This window comes from Elephantulus edwardii, unplaced genomic scaffold (genome assembly GCF_000299155.1).
Source record: "Elephantulus edwardii isolate Elephantulus edwardi_28Jun2011 unplaced genomic scaffold, EleEdw1.0 scaffold00243, whole genome shotgun sequence".
Taxonomy (NCBI): domain Eukaryota; kingdom Metazoa; phylum Chordata; class Mammalia; order Macroscelidea; family Macroscelididae; genus Elephantulus; species Elephantulus edwardii.
The window spans coordinates 1,893,923-1,916,341 of NW_006399993.1; the positions used below are offsets into that span (position 1 = coordinate 1,893,923).

General features: G+C 38.9%; 1 protein-coding gene across 1 annotated transcript in view; it reads left to right on the forward strand.

Moving 5' to 3' along the window:
• Positions 1-3,290: 3,290 nt before the first annotated feature.
• GPBP1L1 (GC-rich promoter binding protein 1-like 1) overlaps positions 3,291-22,419 on the forward strand; it is a 47,914-nt gene continuing 28,785 nt past the window's right edge. The window contains exons 1-4 of the mRNA XM_006898986.1: positions 3,291-3,497; positions 4,236-4,350; positions 7,316-7,445; positions 8,391-8,680. Of these exons, the coding sequence (XP_006899048.1) occupies positions 4,291-4,350; positions 7,316-7,445; positions 8,391-8,680 (480 nt within the window). The 5' untranslated portion in view covers positions 3,291-3,497; positions 4,236-4,290. The remainder of the gene's footprint in view (positions 3,498-4,235; positions 4,351-7,315; positions 7,446-8,390; positions 8,681-22,419) is intronic.

Consider the following 22,419-nt stretch of genomic DNA (forward strand, 5'->3'; position numbering starts at 1 on the left):
GGTGTTTGCAGCTGGTTCTCCTCTCATTTTGAGTGCTTTCCAATCATAAGTGGTTCTGCTTCCAGTGTCTTAACAGTGCTGCTCTTTTCTGTTATGAAGCTTACTTTGATTCTTTTCCAGAAAAATTTATCACAGGGACAACACTGTCATGTATTTATTACTCAAGTTACAAGTGTTGTTATGTGCTGTTGAGTCCCCTGCGACTCATAGCAACCCTGTGTACATTATTCTGAACCCTGTCCTATCCTGGGCTAGTCTCACTAATACACCTAAAATCACCCTGTCAGTCCATCTTAACTGGCATGCTTTAATCTCTAGGCTGACATCATTGCTCTTTAGCACTTTGGCGAGGTCCCTGACAGCAGACTTCCCCAACACAGTTCCTCTTTTGATTTACTGTCTACTGGTGCCAAAAGTGTTGATTGTGGAACTAGCTGAGCCTGCTGAAATTATTGACAACCTTAATCTCTTCTCCATCGCTCATGATGCTGTCAGTTGGCCCAGTGGTGAGAATCTTTGTCTTTTTGATATTACGTTTCAGTCCATATCATATTAAGTACTTGAAGTCCTCCTCGATTTCCGCAAGCAAGGTTGTATTGGCTGCATAACACAGGTTGTTGATGAGTCTTCTTCCAATCCTGATGCCACAGTCCTCCTCATACACAATGAATAGGTGTGGAGAAAGGACATAACCTTAACCCACACCTTTGCTTATTTTAAACCTTGCCATAACTCCTTCTTAGACTATGTACAGCTTTAGCATAAGTACAATAACTGTTGTAGAATTCTCATTCTTTTCAGTGTTATCCTTATTATGATCTACACATTAAAATGCCTTGCATATACAGTAAAGTACGAGGAAACATCTGGTATTCTCTGCTTTCAGTCAAGATTGATCTGACATGAGCAGTGATTTTTTTTTTTTAATTCTTTGGCCTTTTCTGAGTCCAACTTGAATTCTGGCAAGTCCTGTCAGTATAGATAATAAGTAAATAATAGTACTCATCATTAAGTTAACACTCTAGTAACACACAGCATTGGGACCGACTATTGTCAGGGACCTCTCCAAATATCCTGAAGAACAAAGATGTCAGTTTAAAGACTCAAGTGTGCCTGGTTAAAACTACAGTCTTTCCAGTCACCTGTTGTGATCTGAGAGCTGGCGGAAGAAGAATTGATGCCTTTGGGTTTTGGTGTTGGAGAAGTGTGCTGAAAGAGCAGATATGTCTTGGAGAAAGTGCAACCAGAATATTCCTTGGAGGCAAAGATGTTGAAGCTTTGTCTCACATAATTTTGGACATGTTGTTAGGATAAGACTGTTCCTTGTAAAGGGACATCGTGCCTGGAAAGGTAGAGAAATCAGCAAAGGAGAGGAAGGCCCTCAGTGATTGATGGGGTATCTGCAGCAATGGACTCTGATGTGTTAAGGATGGCACAGGATAGTCAGTGTTCAGATCTGTTACTTATGGGGTCACTATGTACTCGACTTACTGGACTTAACAATAACATATAAGCCATCGCTCCAGAAGTAATGCATTGCCCATATAGTTGAAACCCTGTAGGGCCTTTTTCTGACTTACTTCCTTTCATTTTCTTGCAGAGATATTCAGTATCCTGCCACATGAATACATGGGACCTAGTGTGCAAACTGGGAATTTATCAGTGTAATGTCCACAGAGTAACTGTTATATCAGAAAAACCTTGGGAGAATGTGCCAAAGTGCTTTTGTATTTTTTTTCCTTTTTTAATCTTAATTCAGATCTTAAGAATTTACTTCTCTTTATTGATGGGGGTTTAAGATTGTGTACCAAAAGTTTGAAGAATATTATTCTTGTTTTAGGACATAACTGTGGATGCTACTCAGTTATACTGCTGTGTGGTTGAATGCTGTAAAATAGGATAATAAACCAAAAAGCATTATGGCACTTGGCTCATTTATGGCAAACTGTTCCATTTATGAGGGGTAATCTAAAAGACCTGTTAATGTACATTTCTATATGAATTACCTTTGATTACAGACATGGTTATATAAGAAGGCAAACTTTGATCAGGTTAACTTTTAAAAAAATTATGAAGAAATTAAATCTAGTTGTCTTACTACTATAGATAGTTGCACATTAATTAAATTTAATATCTGAGTAGAATTAATATTATGATAGTTGATCCTCCATTGGATTTCCAAGGCTGTAAATAGTACAAGAAAGATTGTCTTTATTTCACAGAGCCACTGGTAGATTCGAACAAACGGGTGGCATTTGGATTAACAGCACATCTCCTCACTAACTAGGTCACCAGAGCCTCCTAGTGTATGGTTATACATTAAATTCCTGTCTAAAAAAAATGGACTTCAAGGTTTTGACTCTCTTTCGTTTGATTGGTTATTTGTCATATTTTAGCAATTATGTATAACAATGACTTTTGCCCCTTATAATGCTGTGGGTTTTTTGTTTTTTTGTTTTTTTTTCTACTCAGAGGGAAGATTCCGGTGACCTTTAAAATAATTGAGTAATGATAGAAATGGATCAAAATAATAAGTCACTTCTCTACTGATGCGGTAGAAGATTCTTCAGATCACCTTGTTGCTCAGTTCAGCTTTCGAAAGGAGACAGAAAAGACTGAAATACAGAGAACAAAAGAAGAAATCCTTACTTTGGAACTGTCTCTTGACTCTCCATTATCCCCATATTTCTACTTGTTTTAAATTTATAAATCGTGAAGACCAAAGAAAGTAGAAGATATATTTGGGAGCTATAAAATGAGAAATTTGCCTTGAAAGCTGCTATTGTGTGGCGAGAAAAGTATATCAAGCTCCTGTCTATTTGTTGGGTTCCCCCATTCCTAAAAAACCAAGATTTCTTCTATCTTTAGATTTTTAAGAATAAGACAAATGAAACACCTAACTGCACACTATTTTTAGCAACTACATAAGAAGGAGATTTGTTTTTTAAGGGCTTTGTCATGTGGATATTTTGCCACTGTAGTTGACTGCTCAGAAGATCTTTTATAGGCACTTTAAAATTATATTTTCGGTTGTCACCTTGATGACATCATTTGTTCACACATAAGCCCACCTGTCTTTCTAGCTATGATCTTGTTATGAACAGTGTTGACACTTACTGTGCAAATGTCCACATATTATCTATTTAAGCAGCATCATAGTGCCATCACTCAAGGAAGGTGAATGAGGTGAACATAGACATAGCTCTTTCCCCTTCCCCCCTTTTTTAAATGTAACAAATACCTTTTTATGTTCCCCTTCCCCCCCTCCCCTCCCCCTTCCCCTTTTTGGGAAAGTGTCAGGAACTAGATAGTTTAAGATGAGCAATTGAAGGGACTAAGACCGTGATCCACACAGAGCCTGGCTTCTTTGTGCTTCATCACAAGGCGTGCTGCTGTCCGGGCTACTTAAGCACCCTTTTACCAAGTGAACTTCGTGGAGATCCAGCTGGCAGACACAAGGAGTTCAGAAAACAGGACCACAGAGGTTACACTCTGGGGTAACTATTTTCTGTCTATCTTTGAGAGAATACTATGTGTATAATGTATCATGGAAAATAATCTACTGGTTTTTTTGAGATATTTAATCTGAAGAGTGTCAGTGGAGTGGTTCAAGAACTAATTTTTTAGAGTAATGGTGGCATGATCTGGATGTCAAAAGATCTTTCAGGAAATGGATGTTAGTTTTTGGAGGAAATGAAGATAAACTAAATTTAAAAAAACCTCTTTAGGAAGATAACTTCTTTTGATTTTGCCAGAATTTACTTGAGTACCAGAAGCAGATTAATTTCTTTTCATGGTATCAAGTACTTAAGTAGATGCAGGTTCTAAAGATGTAACTCAGGAATTCAGCAGCAGTCTTCATGCACCTTCCAGACCTAATACCATCTTTTTCCGTTTTGGTATTTTTTCATGGTGATACGTTGATGAATAACGGTTTGCTGTTTTGGTGTTGTGGGTTTTTTGGTAATAAAACATCTCAGGTAGGGATGTTTAGGCTATCTTAGATAACCTAATAAGTAGATTGAGAAGCTCAGAATGAAGGTCTTTTTATAAAGCAGGTAATATAGGATAGTCACTTACTCCACTCCTCAAATGACCTTTTGTAACACTGTCAAGTTATATTTTTGGGCTGGCATCTTGATAACATCATTTTCCCCATATCTGGTTTTTTAGCTTTGAACTTATATTAATAGCTTCTTGGCTAGTATAAATGATTTGAGTTTTCTCATTTTCAGATCCTGGCCATGAGGTTGAATGCCTCACCTTACTGAAAAAAGACACTGGACCTAAATGGCGCAGCATGACTTTGTTCCTGCTTGGCTAAATTTCTCAACACCACAGTCAGCTAAGGTAGTCTTCATTTCTATATTAACTATCCATACACCAATTCTTTTTATTTCTAATCAGTCTATGATGTGTCTTATGTCTTCAGCCTTGCCTGAAGTGTCAAAACCCATTTTCATAAACTTAAGATGTCTCTTAATAAATTATTAAAATAATATACATTTATAGGTAGTGTGTGTCTCTTGCTGCCAAGTGTCTCGGTTATATGATTAACTTTTTATATAGGGTACTTAAAACTTGTATGTTAGCTCAAGCTCACTTTTGATACAAAACATAAAGTCTAAACAATTGTTAGGATCCCTAGGGTGGTAGTTAAGCATGGAGCTTCTAACTAAAAAGATTAGTAGTTTGAATGCACCAACTTCAAGAGGATTCTTTGGAAGCCTACTTCTAAAAAGATAGACCAAAAAACCAAACCCACTGCCATTGATTCTGATTCTGAATCAGAGACTGTCCATTGGGTTTCCAAACCTCCAGATTTTTACTGAAGGAGACTGCCCATCTTGCGTCTGGGAAGCGAGGGCAACACATAATGTATTATATGCCACCAGAGCTTATTTTTGGGAAGCTCTTTAGAAATCCTGTACGGGTACTTCTGTAAGGTTGTTTGAGTCAGAGTAGACTCGTAGTCGGTGAATTTGGTTCTAGAACAGTTTTTGAGGACAGAGATAAAAAGGAAATAAATGGTCCTTAGGAATATAGAGCTTTGCAATCAATACATCTGTCAAGCAGGAGGAAAAAAAGCAATTGTTTAATTACTACATGGATCTCAGATTAAATCCTCAAAATTCTGTTAGAGTGGTTGTAATTGATACAGTGCAGCAGTGGGTTCTAGTTGTCAGATATGTTGAAGATGGCACAGGATAGGACAGCGGTCAGATCTGTACTCTGTAGCTTCTAACAACAATAGTCTACTTCAGGGAGCTCCTACTGGGACAGATAAGCCATCAGCTACTAACTGAAAGACTAGCAGTTCATATCCATTTAACAGCACCTTGGAAGACATCTTGGCAGACTACTTCTAAAAAGTCACACATGTTCTGGGGAGCGCAATTCAGCTCTGACATGTGAAGTCACTGTGAGTCCGAACCAGTGTGGTGACATTCTGTTGATTTCAGGAGAAATGTGTATATTGATGTAAAAACAAATACAACAGAGGACACAGAACAGTCTGTTACTGATAAAAGATAATTTGGGGGAGTTTGTAAGTTTAAAAATGTTTCCTATTTTGCCAACTAATAGATATTATTTTTAAAAAGTATATATTGTAAAGAGTAACAACAAAAGTTAAGAGAATTTAAGTGTTTCTAGTAAAATTATAGTAAACAAAACAGTGTATTGTATTCGTAATACTAGATATACTCATCAAACGGGATCTGACCGTTACAGGAGGAGATTGTCCCTCCTTCTCCAGCAGAGCATCTCGTGGATTTGAACCGTGTACCTCTGGGGTTGCGGTGCAGCTTCTTACCACAAGGCTACTAGACCTCCCTAATCTTTTTTAATAAGTGGTACATGGTATATTCTCATTTGCTATTTTGGGTAAGTGTTCTGTCAAATATTGCTTTAAAGCTAAACACCCAAATTAAGACAGATGAGGGAGAAAGATTGGCCATCAATTTCTGAAATAACAGGTCTCTGTAAACCCTGTGTACAATAGAGCACACATAAAGCAGCAAATATGGTACTAGAGGCTGTGCCTTCTTACTGGGAATCACAAAGGAGGAACAGTTAGAAACAGATATTAGTGATTGGAACGTGGAATATGAGAATTATGAATATAGGAAAATTGGAGAGTTAAGAAAAATGGAATACGTAAATGTTGACATACTAGGCATAGGTGAAAAGAAATGGATTGGCATAGGACATTTTTAATCCGATAATCATATGATCCACTAAGCTGGAAATGAAAAGGTGAGGGAAAATGAGATTCAATTCATAGTTAAGACTGTTTCTAGATCCACCTTGAAATACAATGCTGTGACAGGATAATATCTATACACATGTAAGGAAGTCCAGTGAATACCACTATCATTTAGATTTATGCACCAACAACCAGATCCAGAGAAGGAGATAGGTGTACCAATTGTACCAATTGTTGCAGTAAGAAATCGACCAAATGTGCAGCAGAAAAGGGATGAAAGATCAGTAGTTGGGGAAATGTGGACTTGGTTACAGAAGTGAGGCTGGAGATAGAATGATAGAATTCTAAACAGTGATTTATTCATTGCAAATAGCTTTTATAAGAAAAACAAGTGACAGTTATACACATGCACCTCACCTGATTAATTGATATTGGTGACTGACTGTATCGATGGAAGAAAATTGTTGAGGAAACTCAGTATCAGCTGTGAAAACTAGGCCAGGTGCTGATTGTGGAACAAACCATCATACTCAGTATGCAAGTTCAGATTGAAGCTAAAGGTTCAGTTGGTGTTGTGGTTAAGTGCTTGGCAGATAACTGGATGGTCAAAGGTTCAAATTCAACAACCACACTGGGCAAAAGACATGACATTCTACCTTATAAAGAGTACAGCTTTGGAAACCCTATGGCGCATTTACACTGTCCTGTAAGGCTGCTGTGAGTCAAACCAACTTGATAGCAGTGTTAGGCTTTAGTTTGGGTTTTCTTTTCATTTGTACAATATAAGAATAATAAAACTTTAGAACTTTTCTTTGAAGTGTCTTAATTTTTCTCTCCTTTGGCAGGATTAATTTCTTTATGTAAGTAGTTGACATGAATAATTTTCTTGTTCTAGGGTAAGGGAAGTGAGTTAATTCTGTAACCTAGGATTTATCTAAATGAACTCAGGCTTGTTGTACCTTTATGTGACTCACATGCACATAATAGGTATTGCTACCACCATTAATAGTTGTTTTCTAAAAGCCTGATGAAAAACCTAGTAAGATATTGAAAGAGACTAATAATACCTATTTAACCTGTTTGCTTCTGTATTCCTTATCATTTTAGACCCCTGCAGCTACCTTTGAAAAACACGGAGAGCACCTGTCCCGAGGTGAAGGTAGATTTGGAGTTAGCCGGCGTCGACATAATTCATCTGATGGTTTTTTTAACAATGGGCCCCTTCGAACTACAGGAGGTAAGCCATGCCCAGTTTTCGTGATTACATTTGAACTGCTCAGGTTACACCAGGTGTTTGCTGGTTGCTGTTGAATCAGCTCCAACTCATGGTGACCGCATGTCCAACTGAACAAAACATTCCATTCTCTTAAACTGTCTTGTTTTTTCCTACGTTTGCTCTCTAAGTGCCACTGAAACTTGTCCAACCTAGGTGACCTTGTTGGTATTTGAAATAGCAGTGGCATAATGCCAACATTGAAGCAGAACAGAAGATGCTACATTGTGACAGACTGATGATTGGTAAATGCTGGGAGTGTATTTCAAATCTTTTATGTGCATAATTCTCAAATACTCCAGTTTTACTTTCTAGGTGTAACATCTTATGTTCTTCTCATGAATTACATAGTTGAATTCATAGAATAAGATGCACCTGACCCAATCAAGCCATGGTATTTTCAGTTACTTCATATGCATTAAACTTTGAATTAAATGAGTAAGTAGTACTGAAAATGAAATCTGTAGCCAGCATGCTCCTAGTTGAGGAGCATAGTGAGACTTCATCTCAATATTTTGGGCATGTTGTCGGGAGGGACTAGTCCCTGAAAAAGTACATTGTTGTTGTATGCCATTAAGTCAGAACTGACACATGGCTGAGCTGACCCTCACACATTTTCAGAGTCAGTAAATTGCACAGGTGGAGATTGACCATCTCCTGTAGAACCGCTAGTAAATTCGAACTGAATGCCTTTCAGATTACAGCACAGGTTCTTAATCAGTAGGCCTACAAAACTCCCTTAGGAAAAATATATTATGCAAGGAATATATTTTTTTGTTTCTTAATCATTTATTGAAGAGATTTCCTGAAGGACTTTTGATTTTTTTCCAGATAAGGAAGCGTCTGGCTCAGTAGTTTCTGAATTTCCAGAGAGTAAACAATCTGATGTTGTTGCCTTCCTTATTCTAGATTCCTGGCACCAGCCCTCCCTGTTCCGCCATGACTCTGTGGACTCTGGTGTCTCTAAGGGAGGATCATATGCTGGAATCACAGGAAGTCTGTCTGGATGGCATGGCTCTAACCGGGGTCATGATGGCATGAGCCAGCGTAGCGGAGGTGGCACAGGGAATCATCGTCACTGGAATGGCAGCTTCCACTCCCGGAAAGGCTCTGCCTTTCAAGAAAAAACACCAACAGAGATTCGGGAAGAAAAGAAAGAAGACAAGGCAGAAAAATTACAGTTTGAGGAGGAAGACTTTGTAAGTCTTAGATATTTAACTTAAACCTTAAAGGCAAAAACTAAACAGAAGTTGGGGGAAAAGTCTTGTTAGGAGGCAAAATCTAGCAGTTGCAGGTAAAGAAATAAGTGTACTTATTTTAAACTAATAAGTATGTTTTTTGTTTTTGTTTTACACATTTCCCTTTTTAAAAATTTTTTTTTCTGTTACTATTTTGTGTGTGTGTGTACCGTAAAATCAGATCTGATTGGTACAGTAGGAGATTGCCCCTCCTTCTCCAGCAGAGCCTATGGTGGATTTGAACCGCATACCTCTGGGATTAAATTAAGTATACTTTTATGAAATTTTTGGGTTTTATATATTTTTTTTAAATTTATTTTATTATTTGTTGTGTGCGTGTACCATCAAATCAGATCTGACTGGTACAGGAGGAAATTGTCCTTCCTTTCCCGGCAGAGCATGTGGTGGATTTGAACCGTGCTCCTCTGGGATTGCAGTGCAGCTTCCTGCCACTAGGCCACCAGAACTCCCCTTATTTTTTTGTTTTTAAGAAAGGAGTAACGAGTATGAAAGTGATAATCAAAATTCCTGTTCAACTTTTAGAACATTTTAGTATGGTTTTTATGCCATTGAAAACTCAAAAACTCAAACTCATTGCCAGCAAGTCAGAACCAATTCAGTGCTGACACTCGAGAAGGTTTTTATTATTATTATTATTATTAAATTTTATTAGTTTCAATGAATCGAGAAGGTTTTTAGAGGTAGTAAATCACATGGTAGAAGCCATTGATAGGTTCGAATTAACCTGTAGAATTTATGCCATTAAAATTTAAAAATACTAGGTTACCCTAAATTTGATAAAGTTGAGTAGTCAAATGTAATTCTGTCAAAACTCCCCTTCGTATGTTACATTGCCTTTCTCGAAGTATCCTATTGCTTTTTGCCCTTTGTATATGATAATTATATTATGTTATAAACGTGCAGTTAATATATTTTAGCTGTAATCCACATTCTGTAAAACTTGATTTTATCTAGTATGTGTTGAATTACATTTGTCTGGGCATCTAAATGAAAAGTTGAATTTTTGAGAGTATCTTTTAAACTAAATACCGCGCTGCAGATTGTTACACTGTAAAAGTACGCTCCATTATAATCCTTTGACTTTCCCAAAAGGCACGGACTTTTTCGGAGAGGAGAAAAATATTTTTTTACCTGGTATTAGATTTAAAATTTTGCTATTACATCAAGCGTGAAAATACCAATAAAGGCAATTTTTTTTTCTTCCATTTATGGGAAGGTTTTTGTTTTAGGTATATAGAACAGCATTGAGAAAAACTGTCACTGTATATACATCATCAGGCTTTGCCAAATATTAATATTTTCTCACATATGCTCTAAAACATTCTTTTTACAAAAGAAAAGTTAGTAGAATTGTGGCTTAAACCTGCTTGATTCTAGTCCCAAGGGAGTGCTGGTGGTTAAGTGGGAAGGATGTGCTTCGGAGTTCACTAACTGCTCTGCGAGAGAAAGGTGGGCATTCTCCCTCAATGTCATTTACTGCCTCAGAAAACCTACCAGATGGTCAGGTCAGCCATGAATAGACAGTAAATAACAATAATACTAGTCTCACTTTCCTCTAAAGAGTATATTGCTTTATCATCCTTGTATTTGTTTTTAGAAAGTTTTGATGTCTCTGTGTGGTATATATAAGAAATTTTTAGTATTATACTGCATATTTTTTATCTTTATGTTAATAGGAACTAATGTAAAATAGTTTATTTTCTGAAAATGGTTTGACATTTTTTTGTTGTAATATGTATCTATAAATATCAGTGAGTTTAAGCCAGGGGCAAGGTTGTGCCCCGGGAACATTTGACCATGTGAAAAGACAGTTGCTTGTCAGAACTGAAGATGGCCTATAGTGAATTGAGGTAGGAGTGTTGCTTACTTAACTTTCTGTAATGCACTCAGTAGCCCCTACAACAAAGAATTACTTGGCCCAAAATAACAGTGATACCATAGATTAAAAGCTGCCTTTAGAGTTTTCTTAACGTTTCTGTAGCAAATACTTTTGTTGTAGGAATATACAAAATTTACTCATTTCCCTATTGATATTGAAGTTAAAAATTACTTCTTTGAGGGAGCTCTGGTCACCTAGTGGCAGGAAGCTGCACTGCATTCCCAGAGGTACACTGTTCAAATCCACCAGAGGCTCTGCTGGAGGAGGGGCAATCTCCTCCTGTACCAGTCAGATCTGATTTGACAGTACACACACACAAAATAATAAAAATTTTAAAAAATTTTAAAAAAATAATTTCTATGAAGGACAAAATAAGGAAAGAGCTAATGAGTACTATGTAGTTAACTTGAAAAGAGTAAAAAGAAGGAGCCAGATTCTTAAGTGAGGAGAACTAATTTGGGGGATCAAAGGGATGAGTGAGATCTAGAGGTGTACAAATTACTGGGAAAGGGGAAGGAAACGAAGAACAAAAACAGGTAAGTAAGGAAGACTGAGTGAGAAGTGAAGTTCAAGAAGGATATAAAGGGAATATTCTACCAGTGAACCACCCTGTCTCTTTTAAGGTGGTGGCTGCTGCTGTTAGATGGTGCCGAGTATGACTCCTAGTGAGTGATCCTATGAACAACAAATCTGAACTTTTTTCTGTCCTGTGCTATCCTCATTATCTCTGACATACTGGAGCCCAGGCTGCAGTCATTGTGTCAGTCTGTCTCATTCAGGATCTTCCTCCTCTTTGCTGACCCTGCCTTTCCATTTTGTTCCTTTCAGAGGAGGGAGGGGGAGAAAAAAAAGCTTCACTATTCTTGCCTCCAAGTGCAGCATTCTGGCTACACTTTCTCCAAGACATATTTATTTATTGTTTTTGCAGTCCATGGGATGGTCAGTCCTCTTCTCAGACACCACAGCTCAAAGGCATCAATTCTTCTGTCAGCCTTATTAATTGTCCAGCTTTCGGAGATACTTAGCAAATGATTGAAAAGAGCATGGCTTAAATCAGATGCACCTTAGTCTTTATACTTACATCATTGTCCCTTAGTATTTTGGAGAGGTCCTTGACAGAAATAAGGCTCCAGGAATAGATGGTATACCAATTGATATATTTCAGTTAACAGATGCTGCCCTGGACGTGCTCACCAAGTTGTGCCAAGAAATCTGGAGAACGACCACTTGGCCAACTGACTGGAAGAGATCGATATTTGTTCCTATCCCAAAGAAAGGCGACCCAACTGAATGTGGAAACTACAGAACAATTTCACATGCAAGCAAGATTTTACTGAAGATTATCCAAAAACGACTGGAACAGCACATCAACAGAGAACTACCAGAAGTCCAGGCTGGTTTCAGAAGGGGTCGTGGTACTAGAGATATTGTAGCTGGTGTTAGATGGATCTTGGCTGAAAGCAGGGAATACCAGAGGAATGTCTATCTGTGTTTCATTGACTATGCAAAGGCATTTGACTCTGTAGATCATAACAAACTGTGGCTGACTCTGAGAAGAATGGGAATCCCAGAACACTTGATCGTTCTAATGCGAAACTTATACTTGGACGGAGGCAGTCGTCAGAACAGAGCAAGGGAACAGTGCATGGTTCAAAATTGGGAAGGGCGTACACCAGGGATGCATCCTATCTCCATACTTTTTCAACCTATATGCAGAACAGATTATCCGGGAGGCTGGGCTCTATGAGGAGAAATGTGGGGTCAGGATTGGTGGACGATTTATCAACAATCTGCGTTATGCGGATGACACAACCCTGCTTGCTGAAACTGAGGAGGACCTGAAGCACCTGCTGCAGAGTGTCAAGGACTGCAGCCTACAATATGGATTGAGGCTCAATGTCAAGAAGACAAAGATTCTCACCACTGGACCAATTGGCAGCATCAGGATGGATGGTGAAGAGATTGAGATTGTACACAGCTTTAGTTTACTTGGCCCATAGTCAACAGTCTTGGCACCAGCAGCCAGTGAATTAAAAGGCGCATTGCCATGGGAAAGTCTGCTGTTAGGGACCTCTCCAAAGTGCTGAAGAGCAGTGGTGTCTCTCTGGAGACTAAGGTGCGTCTGATACAGGCCATAGTCTTCGCAATCACCTGTTATGCATCAGAGAGTTGGACAGTGACCAAGGAGGATAGAAGGAGAACTGATGCCTTTGAGCTGTGGTGCTGGAGAAGAGTACTGAGAATACCATGGACTGCTAGGAAAACAAACAGATTTGTCCTGGAGAGGGTTAAACCAGGTGGCTCCTTGGAGGCAAGGATTCTGAGGCTCCATCTAACTTACTTTGGACAAGTAGTGAGGAGAGACCGGTCCTTGGAGAGGGACATCATGCTTGGGAGGGTGGGGGGATGGCGCAGGAGAGGAAGGCCCTCTATGAGGTGGATTGATTCAGTGACTGGGATAATTGGGATGGGAGTGTCAGAGACAGTGCGATTGGCACAGGACAGAGCGGAGTTTAGGGCTGTTGTACATAGGGTCACTATGAGTCGCAGGCGACTCAACGGCACATAACAACAACAACAACCTTGACAGCTGACTTCACAGTACAACTCACTATTTGATTTCTTGACTGCTGGTACCAGTGGTGTTGAATGTAGATCCAAGTAAGATGAAATAATTGACAATTTAGTCTTTTCTCCATCTGTTATGGTGCTCCCTATAGGCCCAGTGGTGAAAATGTTTTTGATGTTTTGTAATCCATATTGAAGACTCATTTTTTATTCTCTGCAGCAAACGTTTCTAGTTCTCATTTTCATCAAGCAAGGTAGTATCATCTGCATGACACAAGATTTTAATGAGTCTTTTCTGATCCTGATGCCACATCACTCTATAAATTCCAGCTTCTCAAATTATTTTCTCAGCATACAGATTGAAAGAAGGGATACAGCTTTGATTCACACCTTTCTTGTTTTTAACAATGAGTGCTCCCCTTGTCTGTTTGAATAAGAGCTTCTTGGTCTAGGTTTCATATAAGCATAATTAAGTGTTGTAAGATTCCCATTCTTCTCATGTTAACTGTAGTTATGTTCTATGCTGTCATGCCTTTAATACACATTTATATAAAAAAGCAGTTGTCCAAACAGAGTTAAGGGAATATTGTATGGTGTAAAATCGGGAAAGATGTGTGTCAGGGTTGTATTCATTCTCCATACCTATTTCATTTGTGTGTTGAGCAAATCATTCCAGAAATTGAACTCTATGAAGAAAAATACGGCATCTGGATTAGAGGAACACTCATCGATTAACTTGTAATATGCAGATGATGCAGTTTATGCTTGCTAAAAGTGAAGAAGACTTTGAAACACTTGACTGCAGAAGATTAAAGATTACAATGTTTGATACAGATTCATCTCAATATCACAAAAACAACAAATTCTCACCAGTGGACCAACAGGCAACATCAGGATAAATGGAGAAAAGAGTGAAGTTGTTCGTGACTGTTTTGTTTTGTTCCACAATCAGCACCCATAACAGCAGTAGTCAAGAAATCAAAAGATATTTTGCACTGGGAAAATTTGTCATAGACCTCTTTAAGGTGCTAAGGTGTTTGATTCAAGCCATAGTCTTTCAAACACATTGCAAAATTGGACAATAAGACCTAAGAAGAATCCATGTCTTTGAATTGCAGTGTTGGAGAAGAGTACTGAATATCCGTGGCCTGCCAAAGAAGAGTAATTTGTTTGAGGTTTTTTGGGGGGGAGGTGGGTTGTTTTTTAATTCTGTTTTGGAAGAAGTGCGGCCTGGATAATTCTAAGAGGCAGTGATGGTGAAACTTGAGCTCACATCCTTTGAACGTTATCAGGCGGGACCAGTTGGGAGAGCAGAATGGGACATGCTGCGAATGGTAGAGAGAGGACAATCCTCAACTTTGTTGGATTGACATAGTGGTCCCAAGCTTATCAGAGATTTGTGAGGATGTCCCAGGATAGGGGAAGATTCCAGTCAGTTCATAGGATCGCTGTGAGTCAGTTGACTTGATGGCTCCTACTAGTAACAGCAGTTATTAATTGTGAAAGAAAACTTTGCATTTGTTTGTTTGGGGTGACATTTAAAATAACACTTTCAAAAGTGCCAGAGGCTTAGCTAGCAGGATTAAGGGAATAAGTTTGTGATACATGCTGCTCTCTGGAGAAAGAGAAGACAGGTTTGAGGGGTTACGATTTTCCAGGATTGAGATTTAACACCAGAGTGATAAAAGATGAATGGAGAAAAGGAATTCTGAGAGACAGCAGCATTGGTAGAGTAGCTTTTTATTTTTCCTTAAATTATCTTAAAGAAAAATTTCCTTTCATATTTGGAATGTGTTACACATTATATTCCAGTGTACTAGGCATTATTCTGGAAGTCCTAGTTAGTGAAATACTGAAAGAAGGTGTACTGATGTAAAGGAAGAACTAAAATTTTGTATTTACAGGTGACATATTTCTGTAGAAAAGTACATAGGACTCTACATAATAATTAAAGGTTTCAAGATTAAAGGATTCAAGTTTAATCCATAAAATGTCAGTATTTTATGTACCAATAATCAGTTAGAAAATGGCGTTTTTAGAAGTGCTTTTTATAATGAAAACATCTTAAAAATTTTGAGTAGTAAATTTTAACAAAACATATTCAAGACCTCTGTGATGTTGTTGTTGTTATGTGTCATTGAGTTGCTTGAGACTCATAGCAATGCTACATACAGTAGCCCTGAAACCTGCTCTATCCTGTGCCAACCTATTGTCTCTGACACACCTACTCTCATTACCCCAGTCACTGAATTAGTCCATCTATATAATTGGGGAAACGTCTTTGAACTGCTCCTTTCTGTAAAATGCTGAGCCTTCAAATTAAGACTAGGAAGAAGAATTGGCCATCTACTTCCAAAATAAAAGGCCTTCGAAAACTCTTTACAAGACCTCTATAGAGAGCTAAAAAAGAATACTTTTAAAATGTAGATGTCTGCATGTCATAGTTCTTTGACAGACTTAATTGTGTTTTTAAGAATTAAGGCATTAATAATTCACCCCACTTGGTCCATAATTACCACAAGATCCCATTTGAAATCTCAACATACTTAGAGAAATATCAAAGTGCACGTAAAATGTGTTTAAATACCTGATCTGAAGATAAGTGTAAAGCTGTAATAATCAAAATAGTGTAGTATTTGTTTAAGGGTGGATAAATAGTGGACAGAAAAGACTTAAAATATAAACTTACAACTTAGATAGTAAGAGAACATAGGGGAATATAGTTCTCACTTGAGGGAAAGCATAAAGAAGTTTTCTTAAGACATAGAAAGCGGGGAGCTCTGGTGGCCTAGTGGCAAGAAGCTGCACTGCAATCCCCGAGGAACACGGTTCGAATCCACCAGATGCTCTGCCGGAGAAGGAGGCGCAATATCCTCCTGTACCAGTGAGATCTGATTTGACGGTACAAGCACACAAAATAATAAAAAATTTTAAAAAAAGACATAGAAAGCAATAAACATAGAAGAAAAGTTTTATCATAATTAAAATCTTCTAGTGGTACGAAGCTGTGCTGTAACCCAAAAGTACATGGTTCAGGTCCATCAGGTGCTCCACAGAAGGCTGGGCATTTTTTTTTTTAAATTATTGGATCTGACTGGTACAGGAGGAGATGGCCCCTCCTTCTCCGGCAGAGCATCTGGTGGATTTGAACCGCGTATCTCTGGGATTGCAGTGCAGCTTCTTGCCACTGTGCCACCAGAGCTCCCCCGGGCATATCCTTTTGTGTAAATATACTTGCTGGAGGGTCAGCTATGAGTCGGTTCTGACTTGATGGCATGCGGCAACTACCACAACAACTCGTAAAGTACTATCAATATAAGAATGAAAACTTGGAGGGGATTTTATACACACACGCGTGCGCACATACATATACATATATATATATATATATATATATAAATGTGTGTGTAACTACTACTTATTATTATATGCCATGAAGTTGACTTCTGTTCATTATGCCCCTATGAACAATGGCTCTGAACCTTGCCCTATCCTGAGCCAACATCTTCATCTCTGACACACTTGCCCCCATTCCCACAGTCACTGTGTATAAATTCATCTCATCCAGCATCTTACTCTCCTGCACAGATCTTTTGTCCTTCAAAGCATGATGTCCTTTTCCAAAGACTGCCTTCCTGGCACCATGCCTAGTGAGACAGAGTTTCAAAGTCTTTGCCTCTAAGGTGCAGCCTGGTTTCACCCTTTCTAAGACAGATCTGTTTGTTTTCTTGGCCGAACTACTTATTATTCAATAATAATGAAGTGCTGATACATATAACATGATCAGCCACCATAAAAGACATTATAGGGTTCATAGCATATAATTCCATTTATGTGGAATTCTAAAATGGGAGGGGGTAAGCACTTGCCTATTAGGGGATAGAGATTGTGCAAAGACTATGGGGAAACTTATTTATAAATGAATGTGTTTATTCTTCATTAGGTTTGGTGAATACATAGATTTTTCAAAACTTCATGGAATAGAGTAATATACTTAGTGCTAGGTTAAGCTAGGTTAGTGGACTTAAAGAAGAAATCACAGAGAATGAGAGAAAGCTTAATGCAGCTTTATTAAAGGGAGGGGGGGTGTAGAAGGGGAGCTCCCGGGTGAGTTCCTCATCCTGGAGAGGCAGAATGGGAAGTCACACTGTGAACTTACTGGGGAGGATTTTTATAAACAGAGTCTTTAGGGAGGGACATTCCATTCTGATTTACGAGCCACCTGCTAGCTTAGCCAGGCAGGCAAGGTCATTTGCCTTCTTATCTGAAGCAGGCAAGGCCATCAACATTTGAGTTCTGAATTCTTCATTCTTCTCTTTGGCCCTCTTTGCCCAGACTGACACTTAGAATATTATGTATTTCACGGTATGTAAATTTTCGTTAATAATGGATACAAGTATTTACTATACCCTCCTGATAGGAAGTTCTGAGAAAGATGTAGTATTCTTTCATAGTCTTGCCAAAAATGCCTGAATCAAGTTGTGATAATTTATCAGAGAAACTTAAATTGAGGTTTCTGCAAAAGAATGAGAAAAGATTTTGGAGAACTGTGCTGTACTCACATGTCCACTTTGGGGGCGAGGAGGACGGAGAAAAATAATTTAACAGCGTCCAAAGAGTTATGACAGCTAAAGGTACATTGGATCCTAAATAAGGTAATAGATGAGTGAAAACCCATTTATAAAAAGCTTTGTATTGATATTAAATGTATGAATGGACAGTTGGTGGCATTTCAATAATAATTTTTACGTTAATGTGTTAATATTTCTGTTTTTTATAATTATACTATAAGGCTGTAGACCTTTAGTAACCTTGAGGGTAAGGAGCTTTGCTGCTGACAAAAAGGCACACAGTTAAATCCACCAGCTGATCTTCAGGAGAAAATGGGCACTCCCATGAGATTTACAGCCTCTAAAAACCTGCTGGGCTCAGTTAAGAGTTGACTCCAATTTCACAACAGTAAGTTTGAGGTTTATTTTAATATTATATATGATGTATAAGTTACAGGTTCCTGGATGTTGAAAAAAATAATTCCTTTCCTCATCTGCCTGTGGCCTCATGGTTGTAATCTTGACTTTGAGGAAAGGACTTAGTTGTGTGGTTCATGGAATGGCTGAGCTGTATCTTTGAGGGACAATGGTGGAAGTCTACTCTCTAGTACTTGATAAAAATTCACCGTTAGAGTGCCTGGAAAAGCTGTTCCTAGGGGCTGTCACTCTGAAACTAAGCAAGCATGCTGGAACAGAAAACAAAGATTTCTCCAGTGCTCTCTGCTGACAAAAGTTAACACCAACTGGCACAGAACAAAAATGCCCAGATAGATACATTTACACAGAACAGAGAGAATGAATTTGAAACTGAAGAGCAAAAAATTGAAAACTAGCTCAGGACCTTATTGTTGTTCATGTTAACTAGCCAGTGTTCTTTTCCAAAACCAAAACTCTACTGCTGGAAATAGAATCCTAACTAAACTGTACAGAGACAGTCATTAAAAGACAAAAGAAGTTGCAAGAAGGAGTGCGGTTCAGATCTACCAGAAGCTTTGCTGGAGAAGGAGGAACAATCTCCTTCTGTACCAGTCAGATCCGATTTGACGGTACACACACACACAAATAATAAATAAAAATAAATTTTAAAAAAAGACAAAAGAAAATTTTTATGTAAAAATTGGGGAGGAGAATAAATCAGATATCTCAGAAAGTAAGCCACCATATTTTTGAAACTGGAAACAGTAGAAGAGGGAGTAGAATGTTTAAAAAGTCATATTGACTCACATTCACAAAAAATTGCACATATACAAACAATATAAAAAAAATTAAGGCAGAAGTCAGGAAGAGGAGTAGTAGAATAGATAATAAACACATACTAAGTTGAATGAGGGAAAGAGAGAATATAATCAGTCTGGTATCACAAGAAAGGGAAGATACAGAGAAATGTCCAAGAGGTAGAGGTAACAGAGCTCAACCCTATTACATATTCAGTCCTGTATTACCAGTCATAACATTAATAGCGTTGCTATATATAGGCAGACAGGGGAGACAAATAGATATGGATGCAAGAAAGAGTCTACATCCATGACTGTATGTTTGGTTTAGCAGACACTATTTCTACATTCATGTTAATATGTGCTGCAAATATAGCCATTTAAATTGTAGAGCCATTGGAGATCAATTTAGCGATAACTAGATACCGTGTGTAAGTCAGTTGCTGATCCTGGTTCTGAAGACCATAATCTTTGAAGACTGTGAGTTCACTTTTTTTTTTTTTTTTTACATTTTCTTTTTTTTTAATATTTTTTAATTGGGAAAAACATATTGGGGGTACAAGGAGGTGAGGGTTGGGGGCAGAAGGGTGAGGATGGGCCAGGATGCAGTTGCAGAGCTGCACAGTTTGGTCGGTGGGGGGAGCAGGTGAAGGAAATGATGAGGGTCCAGTGGGGACCAGATGCTACAGAGGAATGACAAGCATTTTCCAATAGTAATTAAACCAACTGTCTTATTGATTTGGGAATTGGATGCCGACTCTCTGGCTTCTTCATGCTGAACAGGGGCGTAGATATAAAGGGGGAAAGGGAGGACGCTTTATCACCTTACTGGTGGTCTTGGGTTACAGCTGCTTGCCTTCTTGCTCCTGAGGGCCGTGACGGTTCGCCCCGAGCCGGGGGCCAAGCGCAGCCCGCCCCAGGCAGAAGGCCACGACGGCTCGCCCCGGGCAGAGGGCCGAGGGCAGCCCGCCCCGGGCAGAGGGCCGCGACGCTCGCCCCGAGCCGGGGGCCGAGGGCAGCCCGCCCCGGGCAGAGGGCCGCGGTGAGTTCACTTTTATAATCTACAAACACCATGTTCTAAATCCCGCTTTGATGAGTAGCAACAAGGATCTTAAAAGCTTTGGAGCAGCCCACCATTTAAGGTGTAACTATTGGTCTCTTGTTTTTCCAGAACATAGAAGAAGGAAGGAAAGCAAAGATTTATAGAAATAATCCAAAGAATACATAGACTATATGAAACTCAACCTCTATGGCCTTGAGACCAGAAGAACTAGATGGTGCTCAGCTACAACTGCAGATCACTATAAAAGAGATTACAGTAGAGAGTACTGGATAGGCAGGGTGAAAAATGTAGATGAAAATTCAAAACCAGGCTTACTGGTAGAAGGCTGGTAGACCCCCTCAGACTGTGGCTTTTAAAGCCTAGAATAAAACACCCCTCTAACTCAACTTTCAGCCAAATGGATGGGTGTTTAAGGTGAACAGTATTGCCAGAGAGGTACTCATTGCTTAGATTAATCAACCATACAAGAATCACAACAGCAGCATTTACTCAGGAATAAAGTATAGAAGGCAGGAAAGGATAAGGTCAAAGGATAAATGTTTTTGTTACATGCTATCAAGTTGCCTGCGACTTTATGTGCATTAGTTCTGAGCCCTGCTCTATCCTGAGCCAGACTCACTGTCTCTGACACACCCACCACCATTACCCCAGTCATTCCATTTCATCAAGGGTCTTCCGTTCCTGTACTGTCTCTCCACCCTCCCAAGCATGATGGCCCTCTCCAAGGACTGGTCTCTCCTTGCAACATGCCCAAAGTATGTGAGATGGAGCTTCAGAGTCTTTGCCTCAAAGGAACAGCCTGCTTTCACCCTCCCTAGGATGAACTTGTTTGTTTTCCTAGCAGTCCATGGTATATTCAATACTCTTCTGCTGCATCACAGCTCAAAGGCATCAATTGTCCTTCTGTTATCATTAATTATTGTCCTGCTTTCTGATGCATAGCACAATTGTGAAGACTGTGCCTTGAATCAGGTGCATCTTAGTCTCCAGACTGACAGTCATTGCTTTTTGATACTCTGTTGATGTCACTGACATCAGACTTTCCCAGTGCGATTCATCTTTTGATTGCCTGGCTGCTGGTATCAGGAGTATTGATTGTGGAGCCAAGCAAACTAAAGCTGTTAACAGTTTCAGTCTCTTCACCATCTCTCATGATGCTGTCAGTCAGTCCAGTGTTGAAGATTTTGTTTTCTTGATGTTAAGCTTCAGTCTGTTTAAGGCTGCATTCCTTGATCTTCTGCAGCAAGCGCTTCAGGTCCTCCTCAGTTTCAGCAAGCAGAGTTGTGTCATCTTGATGCCACATTCCTCCTCATAGAGCCCAGCCTCCCAGATCTGTTCTGCATGTAGATTGAAAGGGAGAAAGATAGGACACATCCCTGGTGTACATCTTCCCAGTTTTGAACCATGCAGTGTATTCTTGTACAGTTCTGACTACTTGCCTTCTAGTCCAAGTATAGTTTTTACCATAAGCACAATCAAGTGTTCTGGGATTCCCATTCTTCTCAGTCAGCCACAGCTTGTTGTGATCCACACAGTCGAATGCCTTTGCATAGTCAGTCCATGAAACACACACATTCCTCTGGTGCTCTCTGCTTTAAACCAAGATCCACCTAACATTAGTTATAATATCCCTAGTACCACGACCTTTTCTAAACCCAGACTGCACATCTGGCAGTTCTCTGTTGATGTGCTATTCCAGTTGTTTTTGGATAATTTTCAGCAGAATCTGGCTTTTTTATTGTTTTATTATTTTTTTTTTTATTTTTGTGTGTGTGCACCATCAAATCAGATTTAACTGGTACAGGAGGAGATTGTCCCTCTTTCCCTAGCAGAGCATCTGGTGGATTCGAACCGTGTGCCTCTGGGATTGTAGTTGCAGCTCCTTACCACTAGGCCACCAGAGCTCCCCAGAATCTGGCTTTTAGTGTGGTATTAATGATACTGTTTGATAATTTCCACACTCTTAGACTCAAGGAGGTAGCAGAAAGAATAATTCCATTGTGGGTGTTGTAATTAATGTCTTAGCAGAATGTGTATGAATGATTAAATGGAATTTGCTCTATAAACTTTTAAACATATCACAATTTTAGGGAAGGTCAAGTACCTTTCTACCTCACCTAAAAGAAAAAGAATACAATAGGTACAGACAACTATCCCTATAGGTAATGGAAAGCAGGCCAGTAAGGCAAGGCCTCAAAAAACTTTTTCTATTTTTAAACTTTGTTAAGAAAATGTTATAAAATTTGAACACCATAACAGAATAAGAAAAATGTAAAAACATAAAAGTAAAATGCAAGAATTCATGGGAGGGACATGAGAAGTAATGAAAGATTTCGAAGACTAAAAAAGGTATATGGAAAACAAGCACTGATAGTGATCTACAAGAGGAGATTATTTTTTTTTTT